The sequence below is a fragment of the Micropterus salmoides genome, unplaced genomic scaffold (assembly GCF_014851395.1).
Source record: "Micropterus salmoides isolate LMB-PRFRI ecotype aquatic unplaced genomic scaffold, ASM1485139v1 Ms_hic_scaffold_16, whole genome shotgun sequence".
NCBI classification, from domain to species: Eukaryota; Metazoa; Chordata; class Actinopteri; order Centrarchiformes; family Centrarchidae; genus Micropterus; species Micropterus salmoides.
The window spans coordinates 28404599-28432342 of NW_024040707.1; the positions used below are offsets into that span (position 1 = coordinate 28404599).

Here is a 27744-nt window from a genome sequence, read left to right on the forward strand (position 1 = left end):
GTTGCCTTTTTTTGCAAAATGCAATGTGTAGTCTCTACTTGTAGTCACTAAGATACCTTCTTCTCATTAATTCACAATTACACATATACATATGCTGTATCTATTTTACCTTAAGAGACTGGGATATCCTCACTAATGAAGATTTACTGCCTGTTTCAGAGGATGATCCAAACCAGGAGACCTTAAAAGATGAAGAGCCACCCCTTTCTCCTGATTTGGAGTGGTTAGAAGAGTTGTATGAGTGGGTGTTTCATGCTTCTCTGTGAATAGTATTATATTAATGCACTGAAATACAAATGTCTCCTTATTAATCCTTAATCCCGTTACCTCCCTTTCAGTATTTAGAACGTGAAGTTACTGTGACTCGATGTGACTTTCAGTATGATAAGTCAACAGAAAATAATACAGCTACAAGTTTTCCAAAATTGATGAATTATGTTTTTTTAATAAATAAATTAGTACGAACACCGTCAGGTTTAATAATGGTATAATTTTATGTATCTACATAATGCATAGTCAGATTTTGCATTAAACATGCAACCTTTCCTAAATGTCATTTTGCATCTGCCCGAAGAGAGGACAACGGTGATGGTGACCTTGCGGTTGTGGCCGACAGTGGTAAGAGGAGGAGTTATGCCGAGACAGCACGGATGTTCAAGCTGAGACGAAACCTGGACCAGCTGGACTGCTTTCACCGACAGAAGGAGCATGACGTGATAAAAGCCAGGTCTGGACCTGGCAACCAACAGACCTCTAGAGCCACAGTAGCTCCTTTACCTAGATTGAGTGCTTTTCCAGACTAAACCTGTGCATGCAATGGAAGTTTTTTAGTAAGAATACCAAAAAATCACCTGCATCTTTTTGTCACACGTTGTTACATTGCTCAATCTTTTCAGTTTCTAGAAGGATCTTTTTTCATTGTTATTCCACTTTCCCAGGTCTTTCCCCTATTGCCCTCTTCACACTGGGCCAACCATTACTGGACCAATTGATTCAGCAATTTGCAGGAAATCATTTCAGCTGAAGAGAGAACATTTCCCATAATGTCTTTTCTTCCCTCTTTTTATTTGTCTGCAACACGAGCCATTAAGCACCCGATGAACTATGATGCAGTCCCCAGCAAAAATGGCTGTCATTTTCCTTTAGCACAAACCATCAAGGGTCATTGTAGAGCTGTACTGCACTCTGATCAAACACGAGTTCAGTGGAACGTAAGCACACTTGTCTTTTAACCAATCTGTAGTTTTTACATTATTATCACAGTCTTTACTCCTAAATCAAGGCTTTTGGTGTGTGTCCACTCTTAGCTTTTCAATATCTTCATTAGATCACCTTGTTAGCTATCAGAATGACCTTTCTTTTGTTGCAATGGCTACAAGGATATCCATTAGCCTAATGCTCTGAACACATTGCACTTTAACAGCCCTGAAAGTGTTTCTTCTAAATTGGCTTAAATCTGGGATGTGTCTCTGGGTCAACACTTGAACTTGTCTCTGAAATCTCTGTTTCTTTTTTCCAGAGAAGAGCTAAAACTCTGTCGACAGAACATTGAAAGTTTAGTGGGGCAGAGGGACAACTTGGAGAAAGAAATAGAACGACAGAAAGCAGCAGACAACAGGTTGGTTCAAAATGTATTAACAGTGACTGGTCTGTACTTTATATACATATATGCTATGTTTCTGTTTTGTCCCACCCCTGTGTCATTGTTTATTTAATTCTGTAGTGTGGCAGTATTTCGTTTGCGAGTCCAGCATAAGCATCTGTGTCAAAAGCTGCAGAGTGAGGAAGAGCTGGAAGGCCACATCAACACTGACCTGAAGCAACAAGAGTGAGTCTGAGAGTAAAATAGTTTGACAGTAGGGTCTTGTTCTGACAGGCATTAGTACTGCATGAAAAACTCAGCCCCCTCAATTATGTGAATGGGACCACCGCATTGACACAGCAAACACAAAGGCTCATGGGAAAAAGCATTGTAATCCAGCAAAAAACTTTAACTTGTCTAAACTTTTGCCACAGTGAAATCTGACATCATCTGGCAACAAAGCACTGTATTTGCTAATCATGCTCCTAAAAGCACATTCCTGGTAGATAACTTTCTAACATGAACGTCATATTTCTACAGTTTGCCTGGAAATTGTCAAAACAGAGGTTACAATTATTACAATTAGAGTTCCTGCCTGTCTAAAAGTATTACAAACCACAGTGCAGTGTGAAGGCGCCTGATAAACGTTTCAAACTCATGGATCTATTTCTCAAACTAGACTCCCTCGATTGTATTTCAGCATCTCGGTACTTGAAACAACACACCCACAGCAATGTAGCCAATTGTGTTTTTTCTAAAACAGTGCTCTTTTCAGTCAGAAAACCTAGCTAGTCAGACTTTCTGCAGCTGCATCACGGTAATAAATGTTGTAAAAGACTTTGCCTTTGTTATGCTGGACTTTATAATTTCAGCGCGGTGTGGTGTGGAGCATTTTTGCATATTTTCTAAAACCTTTAAGATATCCTGCCTGAACTGCCAGTCTTTCTGAAGGACAAATGTGTCTTATAATTGTCTTATTGCTGTTTAATAGGCTTTCCCAACAATCACCCTTTACTGTTAATGTTTGCCTCTTAGACCAATTGATTCAGTTGAACTAGAGCGCAAAATTAAATCTGCATTGTGCTTCTAACCCCCATATAGTTCTAGCTTCTAGCCTCTGCTACAGTGAGTGACTTGGTAGATAATATACACCACCAGTCAGCATCTTTTGCTTCATGTTCTATCTACATCCATCTCATTCTACATTGTTACTCCTCAGACTGGAACTGAGTGAGGTGGAGGTGGAGCTTGGCAAGTTCTCATCACTCCGGGAGGAGGTGCAAGAGGAAGAGCGGGTCTTCCAGGTCCTTAAGGCCCAGAAGGCAGCTACAAGGCTGCAGCAGGAGAGGAAAGCCAGCCAGAATCTGCAGCTCAAGATCCAGCATCTCAGGGAGTAGGGGAAACGGCCATATTTTCCATTCACACTGCATTTTTTGGTGTGTGACAAGTACCGCTCTTTTATGCATACATAATAGAGAATTAATCTCATTGATCTCATTATATAGACAAGTAAGTAGAAGATCTAATCTTATCTAATATACATCTAATATATGTGAAATACCACCTATAGGCTCATGGTAAAATATTATACATTATTAATTTTGCATTATTAAATGCAGTATATTATATTATTCAAAGTATCAATCCCCTATGATTTTTTACATTTGGGGAATCAGTTATGAATATTGTATATCCAGACTTTGTATGTACACTTCTGTGATTGTGTTCTAATAGTAAACAGGCAACCATGCTGAAAAAAGAGGAGGCTGAATGTCAGAAGAAAATTGAAGAGGGCCAAGCGAGCCGCAAGATAGCTGCCAAGTACTTGAAAGAGACCATTAAAAGGTAATCATCTTTTAAGCCAATAAACAGGGCTTAGACTTGAATGAGAATATGATGTATCTCAGATGACTCGTTGGAGAGTTGACACATTGTATTGATTATCACTTATACTGACAAATTATTACAAGCAGGCCAGAGAAGTTGCTTGAAGTAGTTCAGATTTAAACAAAAAAGTTGTAGCTGAAAGTGAAAGATATTTCTCTAAAATTCTAACTATAGAAAACACTCTCTCTACATGAAATGTAGGTTTTGTTCTGGTCTGTACTAGTCTACGGTGACTAGTGTCCTTGTTGATAACTGAAGCAGAGATTTGTAAATTCAATGTAATCATCACAGTTCCACCTCCGAACTTAAAAGGATGAGGCTGGCAATATTATATATTTCTTTAATCTCATTTAAATTCCATTAAAAGACCAAAACGGACAATGAACTGATCCTACTAATAAGTATTTCCTGAGTAGCCAAAGCCTGGTGTACTGTAGTTTATTCCTCTGTTTTTGGAAAGCCATTGTTGTCCAAAAACCATTAAGAACAGATCAACGAGCCACACTGGTGAAATGATTCATGTTCCTTGATTCACCGTATTCACACGTCTTTCATTTTCCTCTGACGTATTAATGTGTATTAATCTGCAGCTGAAAGTAGGCTGCAATTAATCCGCTATTTTTTACACCTCCAGTAGGAACTAGGCTTGGGACTGAGTGCCACAGTTAGGCTAAGGAAGTCAAAGTAAAAAAAAATCAAGCACAACATGGTAACTAGAAACTCCCTTGCAGCATTTGTATTTTTCAATAACCAGACTGCTTTAAGTGGATAATCATACTTACAACAAACAAAATGTAATTATTCATAACATGGCCATTAACAGTATTTTTCTGCGCCACGTAGTGAAAGAATGATTTGTCTAATAACAGTCTAAACTATAAGCTTTTCAGAGAATGACAGACCTTTAAACAGAAGAAAGCCACATAGGGTTTAAACACTAATGTTGATTTCTCTATGTTTTTATATTTACTCTCTTCTATTTTGTTTAGTTCCTTCTCTGTCTGATTATTTAATCAGCTTGCAATTACATACATACAATTTGTTTCCCTAAAAAAGGACATAGTGTTAAAATCTGTGTTCTAGTAAGATTTGTATCTGTTCAGTTAAATACAATGACCGGTAGAGGATGAATAAATATGAATTTATATGTATTAATATAACAGTGGAGAGAATGCTACGTCAGAGCCAAATGTTATCTTAAAGCCACACTCGCAATCAGCGTTAATGGGGAAAACCTGTTTCCTCACCAATCCCATTTCCCATTCAGTTCTTACAATCTGGAACCTGACCCTAACAGTAATTTCTATTAGTATTTACCAATGAATGTTACTTTTTCTGTAATACGTACCATGTGACAGCTCAGAGGGTTATGGTTATAGAGAAAAAGCATTTCTCTAAGTTATGATAATTAACCCTCAGTGTTTATTTCCTTGAAGTTTCAATTCCAAAGCAGTAATGGCACATGTGTTTTTCTCTCTGTACTGCATACGAGCATTCACATGCTTTGTGATTATTGCTGTTTCATTCAGGATGCATCAGCAAGAGGCTGAGAAGGAGCAGAAGAACAGGGAGTTACTGGAAAAGAGGATACAGGCTGTCAAGTCACTGAAATCTAACATAGCAGCCACCCAAGTAAGCAACCTCCCATACTGAGACTGTAGCGTCATGGTTGTTGTTTTAACGCACATCATATCTGTAGTGAAACAAAAGATCATTCAAATGAACAACCTAAGCACAAACCATATTTACTGATGCATTGTATACTTATAAAGCTTTAAAGACATAGTGATTAATTTTTTCCTAATTTGGTTTTTGCTAAAATGGCAATAAACACATGTAACTGTATAATTACACGCATGCATAAAACTGAATTTACATTACATTTATTTATTTGATTATACCTGCTTGCAGTCTAGTGTCATAATTGTGTCATAATGCATTGCAGGCAAAGTACTACCAGTAGAAGTTACTACTTGTAGTTGACTACGTTTACATGCTGTCAATATTCGGGTTATGTTCGGGTTAAGGTCATTATTCGGGTTTCTGAAACATTCGGGATAACCCGTTTACATGCGTGAGCAGAGGGAGTTACTCCTGTATACATGGAATTTGTAATCAATTGGCACTACCCCGATGTAAACGGCGACGCACGGTTAACATCTGGACGTACGGACAACCTTAATACGCAATATGCGTCATTTCCGATTCTTCTTCAACTTTTCGGTCACCTTCTTGTAAATGTCAGTATCTCTGTACTTTCTACCGTCAACAAAAGACATTATATTCATGTTTTTGACAACATGAATAAAAAAATTGGTTTCCTCCTCGCTCCAGAAGTACGGTGCTGTGCTACGCGGGTTTGGCGCATACAAGAAGTTCCTCTACTCAAAAGACCAAGATTCCGTGTGAATGGAACATGCGCAGAACACAAATCACTATGGGGATATGCCGATACGCGTTTACATGACCAAAAATTCGGGTTAGAAAAGGGGTACCCCAGGTATAATATCCCGGTTTTTAAAATCCGGGATATGAGCATATTCGGGTTTTTGCCGGTGTTTACATGACCGTTCGCGACCGGGTTATTGCTAATATCCCGGTTTTGAACGGGTTATTGGCTGCATGTAAACGCAGTCATTGTGAACACTTATTAAAATTGACTAATTAACTGCTGTTTGGTGCATAAGCACAAAAAACAGTCAGCACGGCTCCCTCTCAGCCTGGGTAACTGTAGAAAAGGAGAGAGTCCAGCCCATCTCCAGGAGTTTGGTTCCAGACCCAGTGCTATGCATAAAGGTGGCTCCGTCTCTGCCCACGGCCTGACAACTTTAAGTGTTTATTTTTGACAGCATTAGGCTCCAATCAGACAGGAAGCGCTTGCAGGTTTGAAAACGTGAGGCGCACAGTGCCTTTTTTGGTTTAATTTAGAAAAGAGCAGTGCACTGGTGTTTTTTTATATGTTGCTAGGAAACCACTGAATCAGCTGTCCTGGCAGTCTAATCAAAGATTATTGTACCAGCTCTGGTTTGCTGCTAAGTAATAACTGTCATATTAGCGGAAACTTGATCACAGCTCACACGTCTGTGTCTTTTGTTGCTAAAAACATCTGCTTTAAAAAAATATACAAACAGAGGGTGCCTGTTCTGGCATTGTTTGAGGGTGAGAGACATACAGACAGGTAAACATAGATCCGTGTGGGTACAGGAGACACTGCTGGTAGCACCACCAGCTGGTCCAGGAGCTTCCACTTAATGATAGTTGGTTCAATCCAAGCAACTGTAAACTTCCGTCACCACAACTGAGGGCCCATCTCTCCATTCATTTGATTTGACAATGGAAAAACGCAAATGACGTCGGGCGCTTTTCTGCTCAGAGTTGAATTTTTTCAACTTAGTGCTCTCAGAGCACATAAACAGCATGCAAAACGCTCACTGCAAATAGTATAGTATAGATATAATGTGAACGCTTAACAATGTTAATATGAAGCAGTTAATGCAGAATAAGAGTTGTGCTGGGAACTGTGGATGCTCCCCCTTAGCCCCCCAGTTGCCTCAACAACCTGGAAAACAAACACTACACCGAGCACATCCGATCTTGAATGAAACTATGTGCCTACTCGCTGAGATTTGTCCTTGCCAGCAAAATCTCATGAACCCATGTACGGACAGTCTGTGCTCTCATGTTTCAACTTTCTCTTCATGCAGAGCAAAGGCCAGAGCCAGTAGGCCTACGTACTTTGTGGTGACATTTTTACATTCACTAAAATTAAGTAGGCTACCCTACTTGCAACACATCGCCTCCAAGGAAATTATGTATCATAGCAACCACAGCTTCTTGAAAAAAAAACACTGCGTCTTCAAAATGCACTCTAGCGCTCCCAGCTAGGCGTTTTCAGAAGAGCAGGTGGTGTTTTCAGCTGGTAAAAAACGCTTTGGTAGACACGGGCCCTAAGAATGTTGGAAGTTGTAGCATGATTTGTTGAAGTTGCAATGTCTGGGATCTTGTGAACCTTGCCTTGCAACAACAAGGAAATCATCCTACAAAAAAACACATACCATTACCATCAGCTCTTCATAAGGCTTCATGCGGTGAAATATAGCTTTATTAAGTCTGGTTTTATTTCTTTAGGAGAGCTTACGGGTCCAACAAAGCAGAGCCAAAGAAAACGCCAAGAAGAAAGAGCAGCAACAGAGACAACTGCGAGAATCCCTGCAGGCCCAAGGCATCAACAGTATCAAGCACATTTACCAACAGAAACAACTAGAGGAGATAAAGCGTAAACAAGAGTACGTCCTCTCCTCCCCTCCCCTCCCCTATCCTGTCCTCTCCTCTCCTCTCCCACATATATGTCCTTCACTCCCACTCCATGCAGCAGTGTGTGGGTGCTTTCTCTCGCTGTGTGCTGAGGAATACATGACCGCATTTCAGTATAATGAAATGTTGTTGATTTGCCCTTCTCAGGGAATTCGAGGAGAGGCAGAAGTCAAAGAGAGTGGAGATTGTGTCAAAAATCCTTCAGGAGGAGCAGCTGGTAAAGAGCAGACAGAGGCACCAGGCCCTGCTGCTTAAACCCTCAGCCACTGACAAGTTCACATCTCTGAGGAGGGCAAGAGAGAAGCTCCTGTACTACCTGGATCCCAGCCCCCCATCAGCCACTGAGGCGAGAGCAACAATTGTGAGTGGCTCATAGCATCTGAGATGACATTTGAAAAATGACTGTGTAACAGGGTAGAGTGCATTTTGAACAATTATGACTGAATATGTGTGTGCATTTGTCCAGCAGTTAAGAGAGTTTAGTGACATCAGCAGCTCATCGTCATCTTCCTCTGATGTTGAGGACTTGGAGGAAACCATGCACCAGGAAGTGGACCACCAGAGCCTAGCTGAAAGCCTGGCTGAGCCTGAGTTCTCTGGGCTTTGGGACCAGAACTACAAGGTGCACTAAAACAACAGTTACTGTCAACGAAAAGCAAATCCGGAAAGTTGCTAAAATTAAACACTCATAAATCATGTCCCATTCACTGCAGACACACACTGGTTTAATCAGGTGCGTTGAAAATTGGAGGTTGAGGTTGCATGGGTAGGGAGAGGTACAAAAAATAGATTCAGTTCCCAGTAGCTGTACCTCTGACTTGTCAGTTTTTTCCAATAAAGACAACTATCAGTGTCTGGGAGACCAGTGAGGGATCAGGGTCTTGATCCTGCAGACACCTACAGTACTAGTTTATAGGGGCAAGTTTATTGAGGGTGGGGGTCCACATCCTCGCTATGAAGCTCATAATGAAAAGAGACACCATGTGTCAGAGAGGTAGCTCAAGTTTCACAAGCCCTTTTCTGTTTGCCAACACTGTTTCACTGATTAATCAATCAACAGAAAATTATTTTTGTAATCTGTTTAAAAGTCCAGCATCTCGCTTTTGATCATTTGCTACTTTTGACAATTTTATATCTTTGTAAAAATGGATATCTTTTGGTTTTGGAAAGAAAATTTATTTTTTTTGCATTTTATTGACTTAACGATGAATGAATTTGTCAAAAGAGTGTCTCTAGCTTGCTGCCATGGAGGTGAGTTGGCTCGTTGTCTCATTCAGCCCCCCACACATTTGAAATGTGGGGCGACAGGCATCACTTTTCATTGTGCGGGTGCCTTTGAGACCTCAGAGTGAGTGCGGTGCTCCAGCTCAGAGCCCAGAACAAGTACCCAGTCGAGTGGAAGTGATCTCTCCTCCTAAAATACAGATCAGACTCGTGCCCTCATCAAAAGGCTACTTCTCAACACAGTAATGGATAGTGCGAGCAATGTAACAAAGCTAATAAGATGATTCATGAGGAGGAGAATAATGATGAAATGTCAGTATTCACAAGTGCTTTACAATACAGAAAACTAGAGCAGGAATCAAATAGCAAAACCAAAAACAGGGCCACACACTTTCACATGGAGACACATTTAACACTTTTAAACCTCTTAACACACACATAACATATTATTAGTATTATCACGTTTTATATTATATTGTGTGATGATACAGTTCTTGTTTAGACCACATTTAACAATTGAGAACTTTGGCTATTTATGTTAAATTAAAAATAGGTTTTGTAGAAAAACAGGCTTTGTATGGTAAAGAAGAAAATATAGTTTTGGTAAAAGTAATATAGCCCAATCAATACTGACTTTTTTGGTTGATAGTAATATTAATATTTGAGAATTTTCAAAATCCAATAATTATTTATTGGCAGATATTCAGAAAACAACAAATAAAATGAAGACGCCACATAAACAGTTTTGCTAAAGAACTGTGATCACAGTATGTCCTGAGTGTGGCATTTATCTGTTGAAAAACAAACTTCTCTGTGCTCTCTGGTGAACAAACTATGTACTGGAAATACTTTTTCTTAATCATCCAAAAACATATCTTTAATTTTCTTTTTTATGTTACGGTGTTAAAATGTTATTTTTAATTAATATTATTATTGTGAAAAGTCATAATGCCTTTACCAGCTGTTTTCCACACTTTCCTGTGTGGTTACAGAAGCTCCTGAATGAGAACACTACATTGGTGCAGACAGAAGTGAAGACTGAAGAACCTGCAATGGCCAGTGGAAAGCTCAACATCCCTCCTCTTAAAAAGGTTCACGGAAAAGAGCTGAAAGGGCCTCCATTCATCAGTAAACCAGAGGACATCCTCTTCAAGGTACCCCACCAATGGTTCTGTTAATTAATTATCTATGAATTTGTGTCTTTTAGCACAACAAATACCAATGAACTTGCATGTGCATTTTTCTTGTATAAAACTCTAGTCTAATTTACCGTTGATTATTCAGCTTTTGTTGATTCTAATAGCAACAGACTAACATTACAGTAAATGGTCTGTTTTAGGACTTTGAAGTGGGGAAAATGTATAAGAAGAAAGTCATCCTGACAAATGTCAGCTACATCACCAACCACTGCAAGCTTCTCGGAGTCTCCGCTCATCTGAAGGATTTTATCTCTATCATGTAAGATTTTACAACAGCATACCATAGTGCAGATATACACACAAATATAATATTTATGTAGTATTGAGATTTAAAGTTCTTTCTTAATCCTAGAAAGAAACAATTAAGGCAAACACAAAACACAAAATTCAGTAGTCGCAACTAAACAAACTTGATTGAGGAAGATGATTGAGAGCTCCGAATGAATGTGTATAATAGCAAGAATGCTTAATACGAGTACTATATTTTAATATAGGTAGGACAGTATATACACAGTATACCATGTCATACTGTGAAACCACTTATTCGCCAAGTTGAAAAAGCTTAATAGAGCGATCCACCAATTTAGCATTGCACTCCCATAACACTGTTGGACTCACAATTGACTTAACATAGCTTTGAGCCTTAAGCAAAGATGATTACTTCCATTTTTAAACTTGTAGTCTTCAGCCCCAGCCAATGCTTGAATCACTTGAAGCAACTGATCAGATTTCACGTAGCTCCCTCTGAAGCCACAAACGGCTTTATATAACTTTATTCACGTGTGCAGTAGTAGGCTACTATGGGTAAATAGACTCTGAGTTATTAAACCGGTGGAGTTCTGCTTTAATAGGCTCCCCCTAAAAAGAAAGGGGAATTCTTCTATTGCTAAAAAAATCACTAGGACATGATAAAAATAAATAAGTGAGGCATGCTGTTTCCACCTGCCTCCAGTCTTTGTGCTAAACTAGGCGGCACATGACCTGAACCTAATTCTCACAGGGAAGCACAGGGTTCAAATTTATGTTGATATTTTTTTCCTCCGAGTAAAAAACACAAAAATGTGTAATGCCCAAATAGTATGACTAGAGGTTTTAAATGACAATCTACCACTCTAAGAGAGCTCCGCATCTCTGAAAATAAAATATTGAGGCTGATTCTACATATTGAACAACTCAAGTTTGGCACTATGGACCACAGTGGGACACATCAATCTCTTTGACGGCAAATACATAAAGAAGAGCTAAGAATAATAAGATGCAAAATCAAGCACAGTTGTTGTCTAGTGGCATTGCATGTTTTTTCTCTTAGGTTAGTATACTGTAGTTTGATTTTCAAATTTAAAATTTGGGTATAAAAACAGAATTTGGGTTTTGTGACAATGCTAGCGCTAGAGGTGTTTACAACAACAAATGTTATATCTCCTATGAACTCTCTATATGTTGTGAACAGCTTCAGTTATCACATGGAAACATCTGCTCATGTATCACAACTTAGGAATTTAATACAACCACTTCTTGTCATTTTAAAAGACGATGGAGTGGACATGAAAGCAAAGCCTGTCCTCCCACATATGGATCACCACGCTCACAGGTCCTGTTATGAGACTCAGCTCAGTGAGTCAGTCTACGTCTCTGCTATCTCCTCTCTCTCAGCCTGCCAGCAACCCACAGGCCGAGCAGAGATGCATTGTTCTCCAGGTCACTTACTGTGTATCACTTTCCCATCAGCCCCCCCACGACTTGATGTGGTTTCTTTGTCTCTCTTATTTCTGCCCGAGTGAGTGAAGAGGCTCCCAGGCTACAGCTGATGCTGTTCTTGAGCCTTCATACTGGACCACTTGCCTGAACGTATCACCTTCTACTCCTCTACATGTGATCTTAACTCGCATGTAGCAAACATGCACTTTCATACCAAAAGGGTGACTGCACACTGTATAGTGTAGCTTTCTCCCTTTGATGTTAGTGAAACACAACAGTACGCTCCATCTGTCTTTAGAGTTTTCATGATTATTTATATTTTGAAGGTATACATTTTTTTCTGAAACAATTCAAAAGCAAATGAATCAAATTAATAAACATACTAGCAACAAATCTTAATGATCTTAATAATATTAATTAATAATAAAGCACACCCTTACTCAATCCAATCCAATCAGTTCAAATTGCTGACACACCCTTAACAGTCTGCTATGAACAGTACCTTATGCTGGCTACTACGTATCATGCTCACTCCAGACATTTTAGTTACTCTGTGGCTCATAAAATTTGTTGCAGGAAGAATGTAGGTGTCAGGTGTCAATTAAAGTCACTACATATCATGTAAAGTTAAAGGTGGTTCAGGTGGTTCTGTTCCTTGTCTCTGGCTTGGGCACTTGTTGGTATGTTGTGAGTTTGGGAGTGCAGGGTTCTGATGACCCCTAGCTTGTGCTCCAGTGGGTGGTGAGAATCGAAAAGTAGGTATTGGTCTGGGTGTGGGGATTTCCTGTATACCCCAACGTGTAGGCTCCTGTCCTCTTCAGTGTGCACAGTCCAGGAAGGCTAAACTGTTGTTGTTGACATGTTCTCATCTGAACTTGATGTTACTGTCCACAGAGTAGATGTACAACAACAATATTGCCAAAGCTACATATAAATTACATAACAACAATTAATTTCATACATTTCATTAAATAAGTAAATAAAACTGTAAAAGTTGTGTTTGTGTGTGTTAATAAAAAATAAAATAATAATAATAAAAAATATAGAAAATATAAAAATTCCGTAAAAATAAATCTTAAAAATAAAAGTAAATAAATAAAACAGTAAGCGTGTGTGTGTATTAATATATTAAAAATTAAAATAAACTGAATAAATGAAACAGTAACGTGTGTGTGTTATTATAATAATATATTAAATATTTAAATAAATAAATAAAACTGTAAACGTGTGGGTGTGTGTATATTAATAGACAAAAAATTTAAAATGAATGAATTAATAAAAAATAGAAAAACAATTAAAACAATCAGTATCAATCAGAAGGTAGTCCCGCCCTAAAGCATACGCTGCTTTCTGGTCTATTTCCCCCTAAATGGGACCATCATTTACTAAATGAACATCATGCTGTTTTGAAGTAGACGTGAAACTAGCGACTGAGACCATGAACTCATTAGGAAGGTGTTTACTGAGTTAATAAATCAGCTGAGAAGTATCAACATTTTACCATTATTTCTAATGAAACCGGACTTCTTTTTGCAACCAGCGGACGTTAGAGAGAATGCAGAATGCAGGTTTAACTTACTGCATGTTACTGGGTCTGTAGGTTTCAATTATCAGACACAGAGGTTGCCGCTTGATTAACATTAGAGAAATAACATTTGACAACCACTCGTCACGTCACTACAACTCTGGATTGGACAACCGTGTGTGCCAGGAGCTGCAAATATACTGCAGGATGTTGAGTTTCTAATGCGATTTACTTGTTTTCGTTTTTTAATACAAATTTTTTGCACTGGCCGGATTAGTTGCTTGTTCACATTCCCGACGCAACTTTTTACGGGCCCGGGCCATTGGGCCACTGTTATTGTTGAGCTCTGATGTTAAAAGTCTAAGCCTAAAAGTCAGTTAGAATGAATGCCATCCAGTGATACATTTTATAAGCCACTGAGGCCCCATCCACACTACTACATTTTTCATTTTAAAACTCCGGAGAGCGTTTTAGTGCGGATGACCAAAAACGGCGGACTTTAGAAATGATGACGCAGACACTCATGTTTGGCTCTCTGATTGGGTATAATAAGTCATGCAAAGCAGAAATAGGATGCTACTGACTTGGTATTTTTATTAAAATCTTTTACGCGTATAGCCTACACTTGTACTGTGTATGTCGCCGTTTACTTTGCAACGACTCCCAGTCTGTTTTCTGCTGCCACAGCCGCTTTTAACTCCCGTGTTACATTCAGTAACAGTCCCAGCTCGTTATTGGTCCATGCAAAATAAAATCTGGTTTGGTTCTTCATCTGTAGTACCATGATACGTGTTATATAGTCCAACTTTAAATGTATTCCTTTTCCAGTAATCAGAAAGACGGGGTCTGTTGCCAATACATTTGGTCCTTCATACAGTCTAGCAGGGGCGAACTGGCAAAAAAACTATCCCGGTAATTTGCTGTCAGGCAGCCCTAATTTTATAGACCAAATTCAAACTGACACAGCATGTTTGTTGATTAACGTCATATTAATTAATAAAACTAATTTCAAAATCAATTTGTTGTATTAAGTCAATACCACATAAGAGCATAAAACATATACAGTATACTGTTTTCTTCAGTTACTTTTAAACTCTGTTGTTCACTGTCATTGACCGGTCATCACACATCCCTGTTTCCATAGAGGCTCAGGTCGCTGCAAAAAGCTTCCTCGATAAGTTCCTTGTTCCTTCCTGACTCATGTTAATTTGTTTGTTAAAAAGGCATCAAACATCATTTGACTGTCTGACATGAGCATCAAATATTTTTGTGTCATTAAATTCATGATGAGTAGTCCAAACTTGACATGGGAAAAAACATACACAATATATTCTATTTATTGTACTGAAACAATAAATAACTTGAATGAAGTAGTCCAACCCGATCATATGAATGATGTACTGTGCTCTAATTTTGGCTACTTCACCTGTAGAGTAAGAATATAACAAAATACTTTTTATTGCTGGGCTAGCTATATATTATATGATTTTGTAGTCTACAAAAAAAGATCATATTTACATGTGTATTTTACCCATTTACAGTTTAAGTTAATGACCAATTTTAAAAACACAAGAGAAATTTAGCGTACACTTCTCTAAACGTTTGTGCACTGAGTCTGAGTAGTTAAACATTGGAAATGGTCCATTTTGCAGCGGGACTTTAGTATTGAAACTTTTAAACTTTTAACAAAACCATTCTGTTCTTTAGCAAGTTCACCACATGGCAAAGCACTGCACATCCCCTGATTATTAACAAAATAGTGGAACTTTTTTCATGACTCATCCAGCTGAAAACAACAAAGACTTTTCTTGTCTTGAACAACCCGTCTTCACTGGGTTGACACAGGATGGGTCAGTATATCACCAACACAATACTGGGTTAACTTTAAACAGTATTAATGGGTCTTTTTGACCCTGTGTGTAATTTTATATTTCTGTTGGGTTACTGGATCAAAACAAAATGATGTAAAATGAACGTCTCGGGTTACGTATGTAACCCTGGTTCCCCAAGAAGGGGAACGAGATACTGCGTCGGTTATGACACTATGGGAATGCCTCTAGGCGTAGCAGGTCTGAACGTGAATGAAATCACTCCAATCCTATTGGCTTGTTGCTAGAACGGTAAGGTGTGACGGAATACCCGGAGGAGTATAAAGCACACCTTTACACACTCATCATTAGCTTAAACTATGAAGCAGGCGCTTCAGGCGGGGAGAGAGGTGCGGCGGGCCGACGCAGTGTCTCGTTCCCCTTCGAGGGGAACCAGGGTTACATACGTAACCCGAGACGTTCCCCTTCGAGGTAACTCAAACTGCGTCGGTTACGACACTATGGGAACGAGATACCCACTAAACCGTGCCGAAAACCCTGCCTGCCCCAGTGTGCAATAAAATGGCACGACTAAGAGCACGAGTGCCAGGTGCCGAAGGAAGGTCAAGACTGTAAAACCGAATGAAGGTGTGCGGAGTGGCCCAGCCAGCCACTAAACAAACATCCTGCAAAGAGGCCCCGGAAAGGAGGGCTCGAGAGGCCGCCATGCCTCTGGTAGAATGAGCCCTCATAGCCACAGGTGAAGGCAAACCGCGCACCTGATAGGCCAGGGAAATAGTCTGAACAATCCAGTTGCTAATAGTATGTTTGGATGCAGTGAGCCCAGCCCTGGGGGACCCAAAACACACTAACAGCTGGTCAGCCTTCCTCCAACGGCAGGACCTCCCGACAGGGCAGAGCAGATGAAGTCTACCGTCCTCCACCATCACATGAGGTGGAGGATGAAATGCCTGCAGCCCTGCTGCACAAGAAGGCACTTTAGGGATGTATCCTGGACGAGGGTGCAGGATAGCCCTAATATTCCCCGGGGCAAACTCCAGGCTTGCGGGGAAACCGAAAGCGCTTGGAGATCCCCCAACCTCCTCAGAGAGGTGATAGCAAGGAGTAAGGCCATCTTGAGGGTCAAGTGCTTAGCCTCAGCTGACTCCAGGGGTTCGAAGGGGGCCTCAGCCAAGGTCCCAAGAACCACCGCCAGATCCCAAGTGGGAACCTTGGACCGAGTCGCAGGTCTCATCCTCCGGGCACCACGGAGGAAACGTACAACCAAGGGAAGTTTCCCCAAAGACCCCTCCCTCAGAGGGGTGTGGAAGATGATTTAGCTGCCACGTACACCTTGAGGGTGGAAGGGGAAAGACCAGCAGAGAACCGGTCCTGGAGGAACTCAAGTACCTGAACCACCGGGCAGGTAACAGGGTCCACCGACCGCTCCCTACACCAAGTGGAGAAAACACTCCACTTCAGGCCGTACATCCTCCGTGTGGACAGGGCCCTGGAGCTGAGGAGGGTCTCGACTGCTCCGGCTGTTAGACCCGCCTCTAGGTACTGTGCCCCCTCAGGGGCCAGACCCACAGTCGCCATATGGCGGGGCAAGGGTGAAGAACCCGGCCCTGCGCCTGGGACAGCAGGTTTCTCCTCAGAGGGACCCGCCACGGCGGGCCGTCCAGGAGCGATCATGATGTCCGAGAACCACACCCGGGTTGGCCAGAAGGGGGCTACGAGCAGTAGCCTGACATTGTCCTGGCAGACCCGCTCCAGAACCCCCGGGAGCAAAGCGACTGGGGGAAAAGCGTACAGACGTAGCCTCGGCCACGAATGTACCATGGCGTCCAGACACAACGGGGCTGGAGGAACGAGAGAAAACCATAGCGGGCAGTGCGTAGTCTCTTGAGACGCAAACAGATCCACGTCTATGGGGCCGAACTCTTCGCACAAGAGCTCCACCACTTCGGGGTGAAGTCTCCATTCCCCGAGCCTCAGCCCCTGCCTCGACAGCAGGTCTGCTCCCTGATTCTGCGTCCCCGGGAGATACATCGCCCTGAGCGATAGTAACCTCTGCTGGGACCACAGGAGGATCTGACGCGCCAGTCTGTCCAGAGGGCGCGAGCGCAGACCGCCCTGGTGATTCAGATAGGCCACCACCGCTGTGTTGCTCTCTTCGGAACGAACCAGGACGTGGTGGCCTTGGAGATCGGGCAGGAAACTCCTTAGAGCCTGGAACACCGCCAACATCTCGAGACAGTTGATATGCCACTCGGATTGATGCACCTGCCAGGATCCCCTTGCAAAGCGGCCGTCCATGACCGCGCCCCAGCCCGTGAGGGAGGTGTCTGTCGAAATAACCAGCCGGTGACAAGACCCTCCCAGCACGGGCCCCTGGGACAGGAACCAAGTTTCCTTCCAAACTGATAGGGAACGAAGACACTTGCACGTAACCCAAATCAGACGGAGAGGATTTCCCCTCGGGGAAAAACCCTTGTTCCTTAGCCACCACTGCAGGGGTCTCATGTGCAGCAGTCCAGATGGTATTACGCTGGACGCAGCCGCCAGGAGACCCAACACTCGTTGAAAGTGTTTCATAGTGATTGCGTGGCCTAACTTCACCCCTTTCACGGCAGCCAATATGGTGTCGACACGTGCCGGAGACAATTGTGCCTGCATCGTTGTCGAATCCCATACAACCCCTAGGAACGTAGTCCGTTGAGTGGGCGCCAGCACGCTCTTCTTTGCGTTGAGCCTCAGCCCTAAACGCCGCAGATGAGCCAGAACGATATCTCGATGTCGAACCGCCAACTCTCGAGACTGGGCTAGGATGAGCCAGTCGTCGATGTAGTTGAGAATCCGGATGCCCTGGAGCCTCAGCGGGGCCAGTGCTGCATCCATACACTTGGTGAATGTGCGAGGGGAAAGTGCCAGGATGAATGGAAGAACCCGATACTGGTAAGCCACACCCCCGAAGGCGAACCTCAGGAACTTCCTGTGAGAAGGACGGATGGAGACGTGGAAATTGGCGTCCTGTAGATCTATCAAGACGAACCAATCCTCGGATTGGATGTGCGACACGATGGCGGGGATGGTGAGCATCTTGAACCTGAATCTCCTCAGAGACCGGTTTAGAACCCGCAGATCCAAAATAGGGCGCAGCCCTCCGTCCTTCTTGGGGACTATGAAGTACCGGCTGTAGAAGCCGGCGTCTCTGTCTGGGGGGGAGACACGTTCCACGGCCCCTTTCCTCAGCAGAGTACGAACTTCCTGTCCATCCTGTCCAGTCCAAACCACCCCGCTGAATTTTGGAGGGCGGGTTTTGAACTGTAGTCGATACCCATCTATGGCAGTGCGCAGGACCCATGGAGAAATGTTCATCAGGCTCCGCCAAGCCTCTGCAAAGTCTGCCAACGGAACCAGCCCCTCGGGGCTGGTGGTCGGTGTCTCGTGTGATCTTCTGGTGGACCCCTGCAGTGAAGGCAGTACGGCGTGGACTCGATGGAGGCAGGTGCGTCCTGAACGTGTAAACGGCGGGATAACATCACCTGTTGCCACGGCAGAGGGGACCTCAGTCGGCCTCCGGGGGGGGGGGGGTGCGGGAGGGGAGAAAGACTCCCCTACCCCGGTCTTCCCTGAGCTCCGTCAGGACTGGATGACGGTCCTCAGATCGCGTCTCTCAGACGGCTGAGGGTGAGAGCGCCGTCCCGCTGCCCCAGCTGGGGGGGCCCCCGAGAAGCGACACTCTGCTTCCTCTCCTCTCCGTAGGAGCTCGTAGAGGGAAGGGACCTACGCCTGGCAGCCTCAGCTGCCTTGGGTCCAGACCGGCGAGGGAGGTACTGGCGGAACGCTTCGCCCTGCGTCTAACGCTCCGTGGTTCTGCGAAGCTCCGCCAGATCTTCCCCAGAGGGACCCCCCCTCTGAACCATCTCCTGTAGCAGGTCGGCTTGGTAGGCTTGAAGCACCGCCATGGTATACAAACTCGCACCTGCCTGGCCCGCTGCCATGTACGCCTTCCCCACGAGCGTGGATGTGGTGCGACATGGTTTGGATGGTAACGCCGGCTTCTCCAGGGAGGACGCAAGTCGAGGGGAGAGATAGCTCGCAAGCGCATCCTCCCCCCGAGGCATCCTCCCATAACCACGGTCCCTAACCCCCATCACATTACTGTAATTCAGTGATAGGGGTGTGGAAAGCCATGTAGAGAAGGGTCTGCCCCATGATTACTCAGTTCATCATGTAAATCAGGAAAGAATGGCAGAGACCGGCGTGGAGGTGGCACGTGATGCTTAAGAAACCTTTCATCAAGCTTACCACTAGCCTGTGGTGTCTGCTCCTCCTGTGGCCAGTTGATGTTGAGCTTAGCCACGGCTCTAGTCACCACCTCCAGCAGCACGTCATAGTCGGGCGCCGCCAGATGACGCCGCCCCGACACCCGGAAGTCATCGTCCACTGCGCTGAGTGAAGCCGCCAGGCCGCCTCAGCGGCCACAGGGCCCGCGCCACGGGGAAAACACATCCGGCCATCCTCGGAAAAGAGAGCCATGCTGTACCTCAGTACCCGCACGGAAAGGGCTTCGCAGCGGGCGCAGGCAGCCCCCTCGAGAGCTGCCCGGGCGTGCTCCATCCCCAAACATGAGACACACATCTCATGAGAATCTCCATCCGTGATGTACCGAGGGCAAGAAAAAACACACCTTCTGTACATCTGGTTGCCGGACATGCTGGTAGACTTCTTCTTCAGGTAAGACACACTGCTTGTAGGACTGGAGCTTTCTTCAAACAACATACAGAGCGCCTGCTGAATAGAAAAAAGCTGCTGATGAGTGTGTACAGGTGTGCTTTATACTCCTCCGGTTATTCCGTCACACCTTACCGTTCTAGCAACAAGCCAATAGGATTGGAGTGATTTCATTCACGTTCAGACCTGCTTCGCCTAGAGGCGTTCCCATAGTGTCGTAACCGACGCAGTTCGAGTTCCCTCGAAGGGGAACCCATTATTGCATTGGTTCTACATGGTGGGTCAGTTTTTAACCCAGTGATTTTTAGTTTGTTTCCTTGCATTCCTACCACTTAACAATTGCCTTTGATTTATTTAGAAAGATACAAAACATAAGAATACAATAGATGTTTTATCATGTATAGAGAATGCTACTGTAAACTATACATCTCCAACTATTGTAACTGAAACCACCACCATAAGTGCAACAGGATAATGGACATAATAGTATAGGAATAACATAGTTTGAAGTCAGGAACTCAGACAAATTCACCTGCCATACACCCTCATACTATTCAGTGTCTGCTGTGTGTAAAACAGGTTGGTTATTCACACATTAAAACCTACAATACTGAGATTAGTCGTGACAACTGCAAAGCCTTCATGGTTCACCCAGTTGAACACATTAGCACAGCAGGAGAGACAAAAAGTGAACCAGAAACACACTGGGCTTTTTCACACCAGAACATGGATCCCTGTACGCCCCCTGAATTTCTAAAAATGGCCGCCCCTCCCCCTACACCCCCGTACGTGTATGTGCATTGTGCATTTGTACCAGAATGGACTCCGCTGTATCTTTTCACTACAGGGACAAAAGCGCCCCAGCCCAGGCTTGCCAGACTTGGTGAAAAGCCATTGTATAGAGGCTGTGCTTTTGCAATTAGTGTCACTTCCCAGCATCTATTGTAAATTGTGGCTGAGAGGAAGACACTCCTCGGTGGTCTGCATGATCCTGAGCTGAGTTGTGAAATAACTGTAGCAGAAGTAGTGGTACTCGGTGAAATCTGAAGGTGCGATCACACCTACAATTTGTTTAATTTGGTCCAATTCATGCTAGGATGAGGCTTTGTTTTGCATCTAGTCTGTAGAAATTCATTAATGACAAAACTGTTTAAGGAGCATACAAATTCAAAAGAAACAAAACTGACCTGTGTAAAACCTAAATTTGCATGAAATAATTTTAAAAAAGGGACCCAGCTATAATTAGAACCAATCCAAAATGCAGCAACCAAAATAGGAAACAAATCCAAATAGAGCGAGAACACTAACACTAGCAGCAGCATGATGCACCACTGATTAACGAGCATGTCAAATAGAGTAGCAACACATGCCAGTTTTCATGGGTCATACTCTCCATCTCACTTTAAAAAAATTAAAATTCTCGTGGTGATTATGATGCAGCAGCACACTATCAGAGATAATAGCGAGTCCACTTAGGTGTTATTTTGACACCCAGACCCAAGACCTGTGACCTGTGACAATATAATGAGACCCTTCCCGGACCAGATTTAATATAATTTTGTTCTTGTGTTGGTTCTTGGTTACTAGGAACCAAGATGACCTACCTTTCAATACAGATCTGCTTTGTAAATTACATGTGTTGTGTTCTCTTTCGAAAGGGATAAGTATCCCAAAGGGAGAAATTTAGATTTCGTTATTTTTTCAGGTTTTAAATATTTTCTGGTTTTGTAAACTATACTATAATTGGCTAACAGTGACACTGACAGCCAGACAGCAGCCTGAAGCCTGAATTATGCTACTCTGAAAATTCCTGTAAACGTTTTTATAGTATACAAGAACAGCAACAAGAATTTATCCAAGATACTCCCATGCATGAATGCCTACATGCAACCCGGAGACACAACAGAAAAAGATTAAGGTTCTCTTAGGCATTTACTTAGTACTTACTTTTGAGCAAAACATCTGCATGCTAATATGCTCAAAATTACATGGTTAACATGCTGATGTTTAGCAGGTAATATTAGCTATGTTTATCATCTTATTTGGGCTTGTTAGCATGCTAACATTTGTTAATTAGCACTAAACAAAAAGTGCGGCTGATGGAAATGTCATTAGTTGTTTAGGTATTTTAGTCATAAACTATATTGGACAGAAACATTTCGACCTAATCATAATACTAGATGAAAAGTCAGGTAATCTCCTGGGGAACATGAACAAATTTCATGGCAAGGGGTCGAGTCTTGTGTTGCACCTTGGACTGCTGAATGAGCTATCAAACAACCCACCAGCGAGCAGTGCACTTCTAACACACAGTAATTTGACAGGCTAGATATCTAATTAGCTAGTCAACTGTAACACACTGAACAGCTTGACAACTTGCAAATGTCCACATTAGTCAGATTAGATGCGAATCCTTATTTTCAGTACCACCCCTAACAAGATGCTGTCTGTTCTTGGCTTGAAAGCAACAGTTATCAGTGGAAGTGCACCAGTGTAAACCACATTTACATTGTGTCTGGCTGAGCTGTAATTAAAAAAAGCATAATAATTGTTTTCATCCCATCCACCAGGAAATAAGTCTCTAGAATTGAGCGAGTGTAGACCTTTCTTTTCTTGCTATATTCAAAACCGCGTGATCTCAGATTTGGCGTGTATCTTGCATGCAAACGCCATTTAAGTGAAGTTTCATCCTTTTGATTTGTCTTAAACACTTTGTGACATAGTGAAATAAATATAATCTTGACATGTATATTATGGTTGTGTCCTGTTCAAACATGTTAGCTAGGAAAAAGTCGGTCAGTGCCTTTTTTTATCTAAAGTGCTTGTAATATGTCAAAGGAAAGTGTATTCCAATGACTAACATCAGAAACCCATGATGCACATAACTGCGCTTGTTGTTTTATTTATCTTCTCTGGTAGTCCACAAATAAATAATTCAATATGCAAAACTGCAGTTGGGCATTATATTCTAAAACAGAGCCATTTTCTTCTTCCCGACTAGAAATTATCCACACCTCAGACTACGGTTGGGTATCATTTCAATTTTATCGATTCCAATTCTACTTATCGAATTTGGTTCTTATCGAATCTTCGTTAAGATTCCGACCGCTTCACTACAAATCTTGTCACCTCTCAGTGACATTCATCCACTTTCTCCTCGCTCATGTTCCTATTCATGGCTAAAATGAAAGGAGTTCCTGTACGAGAGGGGTGTCTCCAGGGACTGGTATCTAAAAAAATATAAATGTAAGAATTTGTAGACATCATTCGCTTACTTTCGATATAAAAGGTGAATGTCAGCTCATCTGTGTACCTGAGGGTGAGGTGTTGTTAGCACTGGCTGTATCTGGGGCATCTGAGACATTGAACACGGTGCATTCCTTCAGATTGACGCCGTGAAGGGGCTTCCTCCCTTGCACGAATATCCTTACTGCAGGTGTGTCGTTATATTTTTTAGTTACATTTTTGAGCATTTGCTGTGGTCCAAGGTTCCTGTCTTAACAAATTTGATTCACGGTTCTGTAACTGTTCCAACCTGGAATCGGATCTCGATACCTAACCCTAACTCAGACCACTTTAACACATTTTCAAGCAGTTTCCTCATTAACATGAACACCATCATTCTCACCTTCCTAAAGAACCACCGGAAGTAAAACAATCTCTAAGATTTAGATAAATTAACCCAAAATGCTTCTCTTAGAAACTCTTGTTCTGGCTTTTATTTACTCCCTAAAACTACAGTGCAGAAATATGCATTATGTTGTACCCACCAGATTTAAAGAGAACAAGATTTCACTTCTGTGAAATAAGTACAACAGCAAGTAATGTGCATGTCACTGGTTATGAGTGTTAGGGTGTTTTAGCTCTGTTGAGCTGAATAATGAACTTAGAGTGCTTATTGATTTACTGTAGGAAAAGCCAGTGGGGAGCAGCTAGAATGTATAATACAACACACGGCATAGTCAGAAATACAGTACAACCACAGTCTCAGCTTCATCACTTCAGTCTACAGCAATGGATAAACTGAACAATATGGCCTCATTTGCAGCACTTTATATAGGACTCTAGCAAGTGTTTTCAAACACTGCCTCACTCAGCATTTAATCCCAAGTGAACTGTTCTATTTTTTCTTCACGTGTCTTTTCATAACACCTGTCATGAAGCTAGGTAAGAAGAATGGTACCAATAAGAAACTAAATTAGCCGCATAAAAAAAGACATTCTGAAATTCAATGTGACATTTATAATTACCACCAGATTAAGCCAACCAGGTGGAATCATACACTTCCAGGTCACAGTGGTGAGCTGGATGGCAGCTTCAGCCAGCCTGCTCCAAGTTCTTCACCTGACAGCTGGACCAACAACCTCAAACGACTGGCTTAATCAGTCCATTGCCCACTGGTGTTATTAGTCGTATGCACAGATTGCTAATTATTTTCTAGCTTAATTGTTTGTCAAGTAATTTTCTATGTAAAGATTTCATTTTCAAGTATTTGCAAATGTTGAGCTTTGGTATTATATAATAAGTGTCTCTAGCTATCCAACAAGCATAAATTATCTTTTGAGTTAATCAATACAATTTGAAAGGGTCTACTGCTAAAACAGTTTTTTGAAAAGAGGCAAATTTTAATTTTGAACAATTCTTTGTGCTTTAGACAACATTAAGTCTGTTGAAGGGATGTAGGACTGAATATCGCCTTGGGTTTTCAGCCATGTGCTTCATGAAAATTTTTACCTTACCACAAAATATATCTATGTCTACATGAAAACCAGCAAGTGCAGGAGTGCACTCAGATTTAAATAGTTGTAGCTTTATCTAACAACAAGGTGGTTAAGTATCCATTAAATTCTGTAACTGTAGCTGCTTCCTAATTATGCTCATAGTTACATGTTTGCAACTTGCATTTTTGAGAATCCTCCCTGCTTCTCTGGCTGACTGCCTGCTGTATTCTTATCGATCGGCCCTCTTCTTGTGTCTCTGGAAGGGCGGCAAGTTACCAAGCTCCTCAGGGCAGTTTAAGGTTGGTCTACTGTAAACGTGCTGTGTGATACACATGTTACTTTAAAATAGCTCACAGTCCTCATGTTTCTTTTCTCATCTGGAAATAAACGTGTTGTTTCTGCTATGGCTTACAGTGCAATATAAGAAGATTTGAGTGAAATAATTCCAAACCATTACATTCCACAATGCAGAGTTTTCATGTGGAACAATAGCCTTTTCATTTCTTTGTTTTCTGCGCCGTGCAAACTAAGCATCAGGTTGACTTTTGACCTCTGCTGTCTTTCGCTTATCTACTTATCTACTCAAGAGATTCATCATACTTCAGCATTTCAGCTAACGCTGCTGATCTTTTGTTGAATACAGCATATTTCATTTTTGTGTGAAAGACTCATACTTATACTGACACAGAAATAAACACTACTTATACATTGTGTTGTGAATCAGAGCAATGTTACCTTCTTAACTGTGTAATATCCATTTTAATAACCATAAGCACAGCATTCTGTTCTGTCTATGTGGTAATCCGTTACATTTTAAACTGAATATAAAATGCCCATTTTCTAATTCTAACTGTGATGTGTGTTTCAGCTTTGAGCCTCCTGGTTCTTTATCTACTGGGATGTCCTGTGACATGCAGGCTGTTTTTCAACCTATGGTTAGTAACATCACCCCCATCCGCAGTGCATGTTACAGTTAATAGGCTGTATATTCAGACTTGTTGTCTAGTGGTTTAAACCCTTTTTGAGTCTGCTGAATAAACCAGGTAAAACATATTTTTTTGTCAAATTGGAATGAAGAGGGGTACAGACCTGTAAGTGCAACTGTCAACATAAATTGACGTTGGTTCCATACTCTTGCACATTGGATTTTAAATCAAATAATGCCTACAAGGTTATGGTGCTGACTTCAGCTGTAATTTGAGGGTGTTCACATCCATATAAGATGAACAGTGTCAGAATTACACAATGGAATATCTACTTAATTCTGTGCCTTAGTATATCATATAGTCTGACTGTTGCCATAATGAACTGTGCAAGGCAACAGGAGGCCTGAGATATATTCTGGAGCAGCCCGAGCTTAGTTAACAAGTAAGATATAAGATGATACATACATGTGTGCACATCTCAGAAATGCAGGAATAATAGTTTGTGCATACAGCTTTCTACTTACTGTATCTCATTAGCCAAGTCACCACTCATTCTCTCTCTGTCATTCCAGTCTTGTTTTGGCATCAAATGTCTGCAGTTTGATCTAACAGCAAACCTTTATTCTGAATTAAATGTCCTGCAGTTTGTTATGAAGCGACACATTTTGCCATTATCTGATCCCTGCAGCTCAATGAGGACCTGGAAGGCGAGGTCCAGTTTGCATCAGCAGTGGGTTCTTTCTCTGTGCCCATCAGATGCACCATAAAGAAATGTGATGTAAGTAGTGTGCTATAGCCAACCTTGAGAAAATTGTTGGACACAACAGTAATGATTGATTAAATATAATTAAGAAGAACAACACTGGCTGTCTATACCAATATATATATATATAATATATATATATATATATATATATATATATATATATATATATAATTATGCTGTCTATCTTATTTGATCAATTCCTGCATGTATTAATGTATGTAAATCTATGGGTTCAAGCTGGTAGCTCGTCACTGCTGATGCTCATTGCTGCATGTGAATGTATCCTCTCTCTAGCTGGAGGTTGACAGCCAGATTGTTGACTTTGGTTCGCATGTGGTGGGCCAGACTATTTCACGGACTCTCACCTTGACCAACAAGGGTGCACTGGCCACCCTCTTCAGCCTGGACACCTCCACATGTCTCACTCCAGAAACTAGCCGTGTGCCATTGCCATCCCAGGTCTCTGCCAACACATGCCAGGTCAGACTGTCGATCTGGACCTCAAGAGTTGCTGTTCCTTTATGTCCTGAATTTTCAAATGAAAATGAAAATTGGAGAAAAAAAATTGAATTTACAGTATTAAATGTGTGTTGTTTTTGACTGATAGGAGACAAGCAGTCAAAACACAACATCTGACAATCAGAGGAGCTCTGTATCCAAGGGCACTGGAGAACTACAACCAAAGCAAGAGAGTCAGGAGCTCTCTGAGACATTGCAGGAAGAGCAACCAGGTAAAGCTATTATACATATGCAAACACAAACAAAATTGAATTGCCAATTTTGAACTAGAGTACTGCATAGATCTAAAACTGATACCTGAACCTGTACTTGCCTTTTCCCACTGGGAATTGTATACCTGCTTGCAACACATGACAAGCATGGACATAGACAATTGGCAATTGGCAGTGTGAACGGCCCAAGTACCCATCCCAAATCTTGTTGCTTACCAAATATGTTTATAGAAAACTCATTTGGTTTGGCACATGCATTCTGGAGTAATAATTGTCAATGGCATTATATTCTCTGGCAGTGTTCTGTTTAAATGTAGGAAAAATGACATTCTTATACCACAGAATATATTTAATTAAAGGTGGTGTATGCGATTCTGGAGAAATCCAATACCATGATGTAGAGCAAACAACTACACAGCTAGTACTGTAACTAACATTAGCTAGGCTGTGGGCTTCACTGAATTTGACGAAAAGACATGTATTAGATTAGAATCAAATACCCCACCTGTAATAATATTTTTAGCCACGTTAACATCACCTCACTGACAACATCTCGTCATTGTGGATGATTTCTGTCATCTTTTTATTCACATTTGGTCCTTGTAAGAACAAAAATAAAAAAC

At 41.9% G+C, this 27744-nt stretch overlaps 1 protein-coding gene across 8 annotated transcripts in view; it reads left to right on the forward strand.

Annotated features, from left to right (window-relative positions):
- cfap74 (cilia and flagella associated protein 74) overlaps window positions 1-27744 on the forward strand; it is a 74675-nt gene that overhangs the window by 670 nt on the left and 46261 nt on the right. For 5 of the 8 annotated variants that reach the window (XM_038723234.1, XM_038723235.1, XM_038723238.1 and 2 more), the window contains exons 3-18: window positions 160-241; window positions 575-727; window positions 1520-1618; window positions 1724-1828; window positions 2802-2975; window positions 3317-3427; window positions 4999-5101; window positions 7598-7755; window positions 7931-8144; window positions 8250-8405; window positions 10000-10161; window positions 10347-10465; window positions 25567-25633; window positions 26313-26402; window positions 26685-26870; window positions 26998-27121. In XM_038723234.1, coding sequence (XP_038579162.1) covers window positions 160-241; window positions 575-727; window positions 1520-1618; window positions 1724-1828; window positions 2802-2975; window positions 3317-3427; window positions 4999-5101; window positions 7598-7755; window positions 7931-8144; window positions 8250-8405; window positions 10000-10161; window positions 10347-10465; window positions 25567-25633; window positions 26313-26402; window positions 26685-26870; window positions 26998-27121 — 2103 coding nt within the window. The other 3 variants (XM_038723236.1, XM_038723241.1, XM_038723240.1) reach the window with 2 other exon arrangements.